General features: G+C 45.8%; 2 protein-coding genes across 3 annotated transcripts in view; both read right to left on the bottom strand.

Moving 5' to 3' along the window:
• Window positions 1-3,158, bottom strand: part of pip4k2ab (phosphatidylinositol-5-phosphate 4-kinase, type II, alpha b) — an 87,308-nt gene extending 84,150 nt beyond the window's left edge. For both annotated transcript variants that reach the window (XM_066724752.1, XM_066724746.1), the window contains exon 1: window positions 2,875-3,158. In XM_066724752.1, coding sequence (XP_066580849.1) covers window positions 2,875-3,015 — 141 coding nt within the window. In that variant the 5' untranslated portion in view covers window positions 3,016-3,158. The remainder of the gene's footprint in view (window positions 1-2,874) is intronic.
• A 7,096-nt stretch (window positions 3,159-10,254) lies between these two features.
• Window positions 10,255-12,141, bottom strand: LOC136713130 (uncharacterized). Its single transcript, XM_066690109.1, has one exon. It carries the CDS (start codon window positions 12,139-12,141, stop codon window positions 10,255-10,257), a length of 1,887 nt encoding a protein of 628 aa, XP_066546206.1.
• Window positions 12,142-12,365: the final 224 nt, after the last annotated feature.

The following is a 12,365-nucleotide window of genomic DNA, read 5'->3' on the forward strand; positions in this document are numbered from 1 at the left end:
GAGGAAAGCTTGACTGGTCAGTATGTATTGTGCATGGCCAGAGAGTGACTCCTGGGCAGATACGCTAGAATGGAGAAGGTGCCAAGACATGGAAGCCTCTTGCGAAAACAGAGGGTGGAAGAGAATTGAGTTCCAGTCTGGAAGAGGCATCTGTATCAACCCCACCCTTCTTAAATGTAATGTCTGACTTGCTGCGTAAGAACTACTGTACGTTCTTCCTGTATGATTCTCTCCTGTTCCTCTGGTCGCAGGTTTTCCACTATGTACGTACAAAAAAATGCTTAAATACAGAGAGCCAGCAAGTGTTTAGTAGTGCACAAAGTGGACGAATCTAGTGAAGAGCAAAACGTTCTTCAGCTGGGATAACAAACATGTAATTCCCCACTTGTTCTTAACAAACAAAAGAGGATGACTCGTATGATACAATATGCTAGACATAAGTCCTAAAGCAACAGACAACTTTTAATTTGCATTGCTTCTCAAGCCTAAATGCCCTGCCTGAGATGTTGTCCTGTGGATTATCAGATTGTAATTTGATTTTGCAGGGGCTGCATTGGTTTTAAAATGTCAAACACTAGTAATTGTTCCAAAAGCAATTATAAAAGATGAAAATCATGTATATCTAAATGTGTTCACAAAACAAGTGTTTATCCAAAAGCTTACTTATAATGCAATGGCTATGTTTAATTATACACTCACCTAAAGGATTATTAGGAACACCTGTTCAATTTCTCATTAATGCAATTATCTAACCAACCAATCACATGGCAGTTGCTTCAATGCATTTAGGGGTGTGGTCCTGGTCAAGACAATCTCCTGAACTCCAAACTGAATGTCTGAATGGGAAAGAAAGGTGATTTAAGCAATTTTGAGCGTGGCATGGTTGTTGGTGCCAGACGGGCCGCTCTGAGTATTTCACAATCTGCTCAGTTACTGGGATTTTCACGCACAACCATTTCTAGGGTTTACAAAGAATGGTGTGAAAAGGGAAAAACATCCAGTATGCGGCAGTCCTGTGGGCGAAAATGCCTTGTTGATGCTAGAGGTCAGAGGAGAATGGGCCGACTGATTCAAGCTGATAGAAGAGCAACTTTGACTGAAATAACCACTCGTTACAACCGAGGTATGCAGCAAAGCATTTGTGAAGCCACAACACGTACAACCTTGAGGCGGATGGGCTACAACAGCAGAAGACCCCACCGGGTACCACTCATCTCCACTACAAATAGGAAAAAGAGGCTACAATTTGCACAAGCTCACCAAAATTGGACAGTTGAAGACTGGAAAAATGTTGCCTGGTCTGATGAGTCTCGATTTCTGTTGAGACATTCAGATGGTAGAGTCAGAATTTGGTGTAAACAGAATGAGAACATGGATCCATCATGCCTTGTTACCACTGTGCAGGCTGGTGGTGGTGGTGTAATGGTGTGGGGGATGTTTTCTTGGCACACTTTAGGCCCCTTAGTGCCAATTGGGCATCGTTTAAATGCCACGGCCTACCTGAGCATTGTTTCTGACCATGTCCATCCCTTTATGACCACCATGTACCCATCCTCTGATGGCTACTTCCAGCAGGATAATGCACCATGTCACAAAGGTCGAATCATTTCAAATTGGTTTCTTGAACATGACAATGAGTTCACTGTACTAAACTGGCCCCCACAGTCACCAGATCTCAACCCAATAGAGCATCTTTGGGATGTGGTGGAACGGGAGCTTCGTGCCCTGGATGTGCATCCCACAAATCTCCATCAACTGCAAGATGCTATCCTATCAATATGGGCCAACATTTCTAAAGAATGCTTTCAGCACCTTGTTGAATCAATGCCACGTAGAATTAAGGCAGTTCTGAAGGCGAAAGGGGGTCAAACACAGTATTAGTATGGTGTTCCTAATAATCCTTTAGGTGAGTGTATATTATACCATGCAACAGATGTGCAATTAGTTATGGACCCAAGATACAAAAATATGTTCATGCAACTGTTATCCAAGGTGACCATAAGTATTGTCAACACAATATACCTGGTCAAATAGCTACAATTCTAACGTTGACTGGCATAATGGCACCCTGAATGTCAGCCTGACACTGACAGATAGGATTTGCACATTGGTTCAATATTGATTTAACTACTCTGACAAATATAATAATACTCATCCCAATAAAAACATGATGTGATGGATTATCATCAAGATTTTACTAAAACACTAGAACGCATGACCTCCCTTAGGCATACGTCGTGCATACAACACTGCACATCTTGTAGACGACCAACCAACCGATTTCCGCCGATAGCTGGAAGCCTGACGAGCCGGATGCATTTCCTTTGCTTTGCAGAAGGGACGGTGTGGTGCTGCGTGGTGCCACACCAGGTCCCCCAGCACAACCGCTGCCCAGCATGCCTTTGACAGCAATAACCCCTTTGCACCCTTACAATCTGATTCCCATGTCCATTGAGAAAATAAAATGTAAAGCATGGGGGTTATTGTGCGTTATTGCATCTAATTTCCCCCCGCGATCTAAACAATGCCATTGCGCACTGCAATAGAAACAATACAGTGCGTGGTTAATTGCGTCGGATTGTCTATGAGAAGAGATCTAGATGTTTGACAACTAGACTTTGCTCTACCACATGCCACGAACCAGCAATGCCTTTGAAGGAATTAGCTAGCATGCACATAACGCAAGAGCGCCACGGTGACAAGATAGAGCGCTTCTTGCACAGCACCGTATTACGCACCAGTGTAATGAAATGCACATGGTCCACGTATCCCCCAGGACCCAGCCGTGGTGCACGTATGTGTCAGACAAGTTCAGGCACCTGAAGGCGCAGGCAGCCGTGCGGCGCAGCAGTGGCGGAGGAGCCGCATACTCACCGAGTGGTTCACCCCCCACATCAGCACGCTCAGCAGCGGGTCGCTGGCGCGGAACAGCTTGACTTTCTGAGCCACGAAGTGTTTCTTCTTCGTCTTCGTTTTACTGGCAATGGACGAGGCGATGCTGCCGGCTGTGGCCATGTTTGACGTCTGACTTGTGTCCGTCAGCGACAGTGCGCGTCTGACAGGGCAGAGGGGTGCAGGCGCAGCGGGATGCAAGTTGCCCAATTTCTGATGTTGCGCCTCTTCTACCCCCGCTGACCACAAAACCCTCTTATTTTCGGTTGCAGCTGCAGCAAAATCTGCGAAGCTTTCGATATCAACTACATTCAAAAGTGAGATCCCCGATGCCCTCCGTCTCCGCTGCGGCGCTGGATAGACTGACCGGGGCTGTGGGCAATCTTCAACATGCAAACACGTCTCTAAAGAAAGGCAGATTTTCCGCAGCAAAGCTCCATAAATACCAGCGCTCTCTCAGCGCCCTGCGCACCCCGACGCGCAGCGCACGCACTGCCAGTGCCCTGCCCTCTCCCTGCGCACTGCCCCTGACCTCCGAGGACGGACGTCGCCAAATGATCAATGTCCCAAAACCCCGATATCCGAGCGAGAATCGTGCGAAAGCTGAGCGTCTCGGTGCAGCTCTGTCCCCGCGCTTCCGCCCGGGTGCCGCGGTGACTGACAGCCCGGGGGCGGCGGCCCGACGCGCACACACAGCGCTGCTTTGTTTCGCGGGCTGGACTCGCTCCCGAAAAGCGCTGCGGTAGGGTGAGAAAGAACAAAAGCACAGGCTGTCGTGATGCCATCGATTTACCTGTCATTGTTGCGCTTTTATACCTCGGGAGAAGACCCAGCTTATAATTTCTGAAAATAAAATAATACATTAGACGACATTCGAATTCCTCGTTATTTTTTTTAATCATAGTAAATAAAAAAACATGATGTGTTTCCAAGAAGACGTCCGAGAAAATAAGAGGGATCTAATAACTACGCCAAAAAGATGTTAGTTATTATACACGAAACACGATGTGATCCCTAACAGATACAATCACGTGCATAATAATGTTAAAATCCGCATGCAACACACACAAAAGTGAATACTTCAAATAAATACGCCGGCGACAACTTGACACACAATATGTATTCTGTGTGATTACAAAGCGATGCAGAAACGTGGGTGTTCAATGATGAATTGCTTGATTTAGCCAATCAGCGAGCGATTAATTAAACCCCCACAGAAATAAAGGGAGGAAACGCTGGACAGCTGATTCACGGAGGATCCACACGAGTCATACTTCGCCGTTGCAAAACAAGCCATGGAAACCAGATGTGCTGCAAGAAGCCAAAATAAATACACTTAACATTATATGTGGAAACTACATACATAGTCTTTGTGGTGGTGTCTGCAATACAGCAGTTACAGAGCATGCAATTCTCTCTCTTTTTTTTTTTTTGCAGTCTATCGAGCATGGGCTGCATTATGTAAATGTATTGCTTATGCAGATAGAGATGATTTGCTACAGTCCTCTGAATGTAGTGTTTCACCTTTGGTCAGCTTGCCCATAGAAATCACACTGGAAACACAGCTGCTTTGCTTCTTTAGCAGGTCTCTGAGAGAATTAATTTTAGCCTATTGCCAATTGCCTGACAGTATATAAATATATACTTTGCCTGGCAATATATATATATATTTTTGTTTTAAATTCAATCAAATTAAAGGAATGGACAATTATTGAATTTATGGTAGCCACTTTGATAACATTTACAAGCTGTATTTAAAAAGAAGGCTGATTATACTGCATCATTATACAGTGCATCCAGAAAGTATTCACAGCACTTCACTTTTTCCACATTTTGTTGTGTTACAGCCTTATTCCAAAATGGATTAAATTCATTATTTTCCTAAAAATCCTACAAACAATACCCCATAATGACAACGTGAAAGAAGTTGGTTTGAAATCTTTATACATTTATTAAAAATAAAAAAAGCACATGTAGATAAGTATTCACAGCCTTTGCACAATGCTTTGTTGAAGCACCTTTGCCACCAATTACAGCCTCAAGTCTTTTTGAGTATGATGCTGCAAGCTTGGCACACCTATTTTTGGGCAGTTTCTCCCATTCTTCTGCTGCCATCACCATGCTTCACTGTAGGGATGGTATTGGCCAGGTGATGAGCAGTGCCTGGTTTCCTCCAGACAGGAGTTCAATCTTTGTTTCATCATCAGACCAGAGAATTTTGTTTCTCATGGTCCGAGAGTCCTTCAGGTGCCTTTTGGCAAACTCCAGGCGGGCTGTCATGTGCCTTTTACTGAGGAGTGGCTTCCGTCTGGCCACTCTACCATACAGGCCTGATTGGTGGAGTGCTGCCGAGATGGTTGTTCTTCTCGAAGGTTCTCCTCTCTCCACAGAGACACGCTGGAGCGCTATCAGAGTGACCATCGGGTTCTTTGTCACCTCCCTGACTAAGGCCCTTCTCCCCCGATCGCTTCAGTTTGGCTGGGCGGCCAGCTCTAGGAAGAGTCCTGGTGGTTACAAACTTCTTCCTTTTACGGATGATGGAGGCCACTCATTGGGACCTTCAATGCTGCAGAAATTTTTCTGTACCCTTCCCCAGATCTGTGCCTCGATACAATCCTGTCTCGGCAATCTACAGACAATTCCTTGGACTTCATGGCTTGGTTTGTGCTCTGACATGCACTGTTAACTGTGGGACCGTATATAGACAGGTGTGTGCCTTTCCAAATCATGTCCAATCATCTGAATTTACCACAGGTGGACTCCAATCAAGTTGTAGAAACATCTCAAGGATGATCAGTGGAAACAGGATGCACCTGAGCTCAATTTTGAGTGTCATGGCAAAGGCTGTGAATACTTATGTACATGTGCTTTTTTTGTTTTTTATTTTTAATAAATTTGCAAAGATTTCAAACCAACTTATTTCACGTTGTCATTATGGGGTATTGTTTGTAGAATTTTGAGGAAAATAATGAATTTAATCCATTTTGGAATATATAACAACAAAATGTGGAAAAAGTGAAGTGCTGTGAATACTTTCTGGATGCACTGTAAATACTAAAATGTGAAATGTATATCTTTAAAGACAGTCTGTTTAAATAACATTATTCCATCAAGGTAGCATGACAGATAAAATGGTTAACAAAATGTATATGTTCATATCATTTATTTTATTTGTTAACACATTGGAAGCCATTTTGAGGAGAATATGTAAGATTTTAATTTAATTATTTGAATAGTGTTTTTTCATGCTGAAATAACTTCACAGAAAGGAAAAAATGATTGTGAGGTCTACAAAAACCAACTGGTTGCAGAAAAGGTTAAACCATAAGAGAGTTTTAATATGTGAACATCTTTACCTGATTCTTGGAAACTCAGTGTCTTTAGCTTATCATTGCAACAAGTTAAAATTACTCAAATAAACATTCTACTAAACTGCTCAATCAGCTGTTCTGCATGTTTTCATGTTACTTATATAATCCTTACAATTATTTTATTTTCATTATGCTTATATTTTTGTGCATATGAAGTATGTCAGTAAACTTGGCTGTACAGAGTTCTGTAGGTGTGTAGGTCGGTGTAAAAATCTGACCTGGTTATAAGACAAATACTACTCATTTTATTAAGGAATAATAATATTATTATTATTATTATTATTATTATTATTATTATTATTATTATTATTATTATTATTAATAATAATAATAATAATACACAAAAGCTATAATAGTAATGCTGAAATAAAAGGATGGGACCTGCAGTTTCATTTCTAACATACACAATTTCATCAATATGGAATATGGACAATCGAGGGGATGTGTTTTACAGCGTTTTTTAAGCCTCGTCTTTCTGAAATGACTGTGTGGCTGCTGTGTCTGTGGCCTGTCTGCCTGAATCATCAGTGAGATCTTAACAACAACTTGAGGCATGTGGCCGCTTATTGGCCAATCAGTGAGACAGCCTGGGGAGGATGGAGCAGCACACAGAGCGACTCGCAGTGACCTTGTCCTGTTCTGGACTCACTTCAGTCAAGTTGGTAGCAAGCACGGATAATTTTTTGCCTGCATCATTGTATAAATCTGCTTTTTATTTGGAGCCTCTTCTGTTGCTATCCTGATAGATTTCATTGTCTTTCACATGTTTTCTCATCTTATTTGTATACGTGCTGCTATTTTTGTTGCATAAACATTTGTGGTTTTAAACAATGGTTTTAAAGCAAATTTTACAGTATATATTTGCATTATATATATATATATATATATATATATATATATATATATATATATATATATATATATACACTCACCTAAAGGATTATTAGGAACACCATACTAATACTGTGTTTGACCTCCTTTCGCCTTCAGAACTGCCTTAATTCTACGTGGCATTGATTCAACAAGGTGCTGAAAGCATTCATTAGAAATGTTGGCCCATATTGATAGGATAGCATCTTGCAGTTGATGGAGATTTGTGGGATGCACATCCAGGGCACGAAGCTCCCGTTCCACCACATCCCAAAGATGCTCTATTGGGTTGAGATCTGGTGACTGTGGGGGCCAGTTTAGTACAGTGAACTCATTGTCATGTTCAAGAAACCAATTTGAAATGATTCGACCTTTGTGACATGGTGCATTATCCTGCTGGAAGTAGACATCGGAGGATGGGTACATGGTGGTCATAAAGGGATGGGCATGGTCAGAAACAATGCTCAGGTAGGCCGTGGCATTTAAACGATGCCCAATTGGCACTAAGGGGCCTAAAGTGTGCCAAGAAAACATCCCCCACACCATTACACCACCACCACCACCAGCCTGCACAGTGGTAACAAGGCATGATGGATCCATGTTCTCATTCTGTTTACGCCAAATTCTGACTCTACCATCTGAATGTCTCAACAGAAATCGAGACTCATCAGACCAGGCAACATTTTCCAGTCTTCAACTGTCCAATTTTGGTGAGCTTGTGCAAACTGTAGCCTCTTTTTCCTATTTGTAGTGGAGATGAGTGGTACCCGGTGGGGTCTTCTGCTGTTGTAGCCCATCCGCCTCAAGGTTGTACGTGTTGTGGCTTCACAAATGCTTTGCTGCACATCTCGGTTGTAACGAGTGGTTATTTCAGTCAAAGTTGCTCTTCTATCAGCTTGAATCAGTCGGCCCATTCTCCTCTGACCTCTAGCATCAACAAGGCATTTTCACCCACAGGACTGCCGCATACTGGATGTTTTTCCCTTTTCACACCATTCTTTGTAAACCCTAGAAATGGTTGTGCGTGAAAATCCCAGTAACTGAGCAGATTGTGAAATACTCAGACCGGCCCGTCTGGCACCAACAACCATGCCACGCTCAAAATTGCTTAAATCACCTTTCTTTCCCATTCAGACATTCAGTTTGGAGTTCAGGAGATTGTCTTGACCAGGACCACACCCCTAAATGCATTGAAGCAACTGCCATGTGATTGGTTGGTTAGATAATTGCATTAATGAGAAATTGAACAGGTGTTCCTAATAATCCTTTAGGTGAGTGTATATATATATATATACACAGCTCTGGAAAAAATTAATAGACCACTCCAAGTTCAGAAATGAATTTATTTGTATGTGTTAAATAAATGAATAAATACATTCTAATGGGCTCCTTATTGTTATCCACTGTAATTAAATAATGCCCCTTTAGTGTTATTGTTGTGTCGCTATCTTAAGCTTTGGCAATTAAGGAATGACATTGATGGCTCTTTCTCAGTAATATTTATTTGTCCTTGATTTAGCAGCAATTTCAAACCCCAAGTCTGTTCCAGGCTTGAGGTTCTGGGCTGAAAACAGTGTGAAGAATAACGCTGGACTCCAGGTCAAGACGAATAAACTAATTTCACCCGAGACCTGACCCAGACAGGAACCAGACATGAACCCCAGCCCCCCACTACGATTGGCTCCAGAGGTCACAGCTTTGTCTCACATGCTCCTGTGCTGCTCTCTCTCAGGAGTGCCAAGGATGTCATAAGAAAGCCTGGGTGCTGGTGTTGTCTAGCTAGTGATAAAATCCTGCCTGCTTCTATCAATCACAACAGCACTAGGCCTGCAAAATGTCACAGAGCATTCTGTATTGTTACACTGTCATATTACAGATGGGCTTTTTAATGGTGGAACATTCTCTTCCAGTTCTTACACAACATGTGGACGTATTTGGAAATAATCCCATCAAGAACCCCACTGATCATCTCCTTTAAGTTATTAAGTTATTCATCAAGAAATTAATATATGTTGTATTTCTTTTATGTTAGTGTAACTTTTGGCCAGGGCTCACATGTAAAAGACATGTACATCTCACTATGACTTCTCTGGTTAAATACAAAATAAAAAAACTGATCAATCACCCAAAAGAACCCCAGGTGTGACGGTTGCCTCGTGAGAGGACCCAAGTGCAGAGCTACTACACTGAGCAGACAGAAACCAAGGAGAATCCAATAGCGAGGTCAAGGTCACAGGCAAAAGGTAGAAGTCCAGGAGGTCAAGCTACAGGACAAGGGGCTAAGGAGAACAAGGAACCAGGAGACAACGGCTCGGTGAAGCAGATAGATCTGACAACACTTTGCCCAGAGTGAGGGCAGTGAGGGGTTTATAAAGGAGAGCAGAAACTTAGAAGACAAGAGCAGGACCAATGAGAACAAAGGACAGAAGCAGAAGTGCACAAGGGTAAGGAGGAATGTTAATTGATAGAATGAAAAAAGGAAAGCAGTGAAGGGAGCAGGAAAAGGCAAGAGAACATTGGCAGCCTCTAGTGGAGGAAGAGGGTCAGGGCTAGGGAACTGTGACAGTACCCCCCTCCACGCTCGGCGCAGCCGAATAAAACTAGATACAACGGGGAAAGCCATGGGACAGAAGATCAGGACTAAAGGTAGTGGGGAAACAGAAGACAAGAAGGAGGGAAAGGGTAAGATTTCTATAGGGTGGCCATAAGGCAAGGTCGGGAGGTCTGGGAGGTGGCCACAAGGCAAGGGCAAAAGGTCTGAAGGATGGCCATGGGATGGGATCGGGTTCTGGAGGTCTTGGAGGTGGCCACAGGTAAGGAACGGGATCAGGAGGTCTGGGAGGCGATCTCAGGACAGGAACAGGTTTAGGAGGTCTGAGGAACGGCCACAGGACAGGAACGGTTTCAGGTGGTCTGGGAGATGGCCTCAGGACAGGAACGAGTTCAGGAGGTCTAGGAGGTGGCCACAAGACAAAGACAGGGTCTGGAGGTCTGAACGACAATTGCAGGACAGAGGTGAAATCCAAAGAGCCGGAAGGTATTTTCCGGACAGCTGCAGAGTCTGGAGAACTGGAAGGCGATCTCCAGAAAGAGGTAGGGTCCGGGTCAGGCAGAGGAGGTGCTAGAGGTTTGGTGGACGGAACCGATGAGGCCACAGAAGCCGGGACCTGGGAAGGCGAAGCCATGGAAGCGGAGCCATCAGAGGTGGAGTCTTGGAAGGCTTAGGAGATGGAGACGGGGAAACTGTGGAAGGCGGCGCCGCGGAGGCCTCGGGAGGCTGAGCTGTTGAAGCCTCAGAAGTCTCAGGAGGCAACGCCAAGGAAGGTGGCGCCACTGGAGGCAGAGCCGAAGGAGTTGCAGTCTCGGGGGACGGCAACAAGGAAGGCGGAACCACAAGAGGCGGCGCCAAGGGAGGCAGAGCAGTAGAAGCCTCATAAGGCAGAGCCGAGGGAGGCGCAGTCTCATGAGGCAATATGGTTGATACCTCGGGAGGTATGAAAGCCTCAGTAGGCGGAGCCATAGAAGATGGGGTTGTAAATGTCTCTGGGGGCGGAGCCTGGGAAGGTGGAACCGAAGGGACCTCAGGAGGCAGAATTGCAGGAACCGTGGAAGCCACAGAAGGCAGTGCCGTGGAAGCCAGGGGAGTCTTGACGGGCGAAGCCATAGAAGGCGGAGTCGTAAATTCATCTGGGGGCGGAGCCTGTGAAGGCGGAACCGAAGGGACCTCGGGAGGCAAAATTGCAGGGGCCGTGGAAGCCAAGGAGGTCTTGATGGGCGGAGCCATAGAAGCCAGAGAAGACAGAGCCGTGGGAGACTCGGGAGGCAGAGCCTTAGAAGCTTCAGCCACAGGAGACGGCATCATAGGAGTCGACACAGTCTCAGGGGGCGGGGCCATGGAAGTGTCTGGAGGTGGGGCTTCAGAAGACGGAGCCGCGGAAGGTGGAGCTGCAAGAACCTCAGGAGGCGGAGCCTTAGAAGCTTCAGCCACAGGAGCCGGTATCACTGGAGGCGGTGCAGTCTCAGGAGGCGGAGCCGTAGACGCATCTGTAGGTGTAGCCTCAGGAGGCAGAGGCGGAGCTACAAGAGCCTCGGGAAGCTGAGCCTTAGAAGCTTTGACCACAGGAGCCGGTATCACTGGAGACGGCGCAGTTTCAGGAGGCGGAACCTTAGAAGCATCAGTAGGTGTATCCTCAGGAGGCAGAGCCGCGGAAGGCGGCACCGAGGGAACCACAGGAGGCGGAGAAGTAATAGTCTCGGGAGGCGGTGCTGTGAAAGCATCAGGATGCAGAGCCGTGGAAGCATCACGAGGCATGGAAGCCTTGGGAGCCGTAGAAGACGGAGTCTTGGGAGCTGTAGTGGGTTCGGGAGGTGAAGCATCAGGAGGTAGTGCCGAGGAAGCAGCAGGAGGCATGGAAGCCGTAGACACAGGCGCCAGGAACGTCGAGGGTGGAGCTGGCGACCGCTGGCACTCGAGCTGGGCGGCGGCGGGTTCGGGACCTCTGGCTCGGCGGCGGACGCGGACAAGGTCGGGACCTCTGGCTCGGCGGCGGACGGGGACAAGGTCGGGACTGGAGCAGGTACCTTTTTCTTTTCCCTTTCTTTGGGACCACTGGTTCGGCAGCGGGAACGGCCGGGACCGGAACCTCTGTTTCGGCAGCGGACGCGGGCAAGGTCGGGACCTCTGGTTCGGCAGCGGACGTGGCCGGGACTGGAGCAGGTACCTTTTTTTTTTTCCCCCTTTCTTTGGGACCTCTGGTTCGGCGACGGACGCAACCCAGGTCGGGTCATTCAACAAAAGAACAGAAGTAATAAATGTAACCAGGGACCAGTCATGTCTACCATAAGGATTCTGATAGGATATAGACTTGTGGAGTCCAAAACGAAAAATGTCCTTTAGAGCGACCTCGTCAAATTGCGTCTGGTTGGCTAAAACGCAGAATTCTTTAACATATTCTACTAAGGGACGGTCTCCCTGGCGTAACTCCAAGAGGAGATCTACTGGGTCCATGATTAGGCAAAGTGTTCTGTCACGGTTGCCTCGTGAGAGGACCGTAAAGCTAATAGAGAAAGGACCCAAGTGCAGAGCTACTACACTGAGCAGACAGAAACCAAGGAGAATCTATTAGCGAGGTTGGGAACCAGGAGACCAACAGCTCAGTGAAGCAGATATATCTGACAACACTTTGCCCAGAGTGACGGCAGTGAGGGGTTTATAAAGGAGAGCAGAAACTT

This window comes from Amia ocellicauda, chromosome 2 (assembly GCF_036373705.1).
Source record: "Amia ocellicauda isolate fAmiCal2 chromosome 2, fAmiCal2.hap1, whole genome shotgun sequence".
NCBI lineage: Eukaryota > Metazoa > Chordata > Actinopteri > Amiiformes > Amiidae > Amia > Amia ocellicauda.

What these genes read in the sequence shown, in the direction of transcription:
- LOC136713130 (XM_066690109.1), bottom strand. Translation starts at nt 12,141, where the DNA reads ATGGACCCAGTAGATCTCCTCTTGGAGTTACGCCAGGGAGACCGTCCC.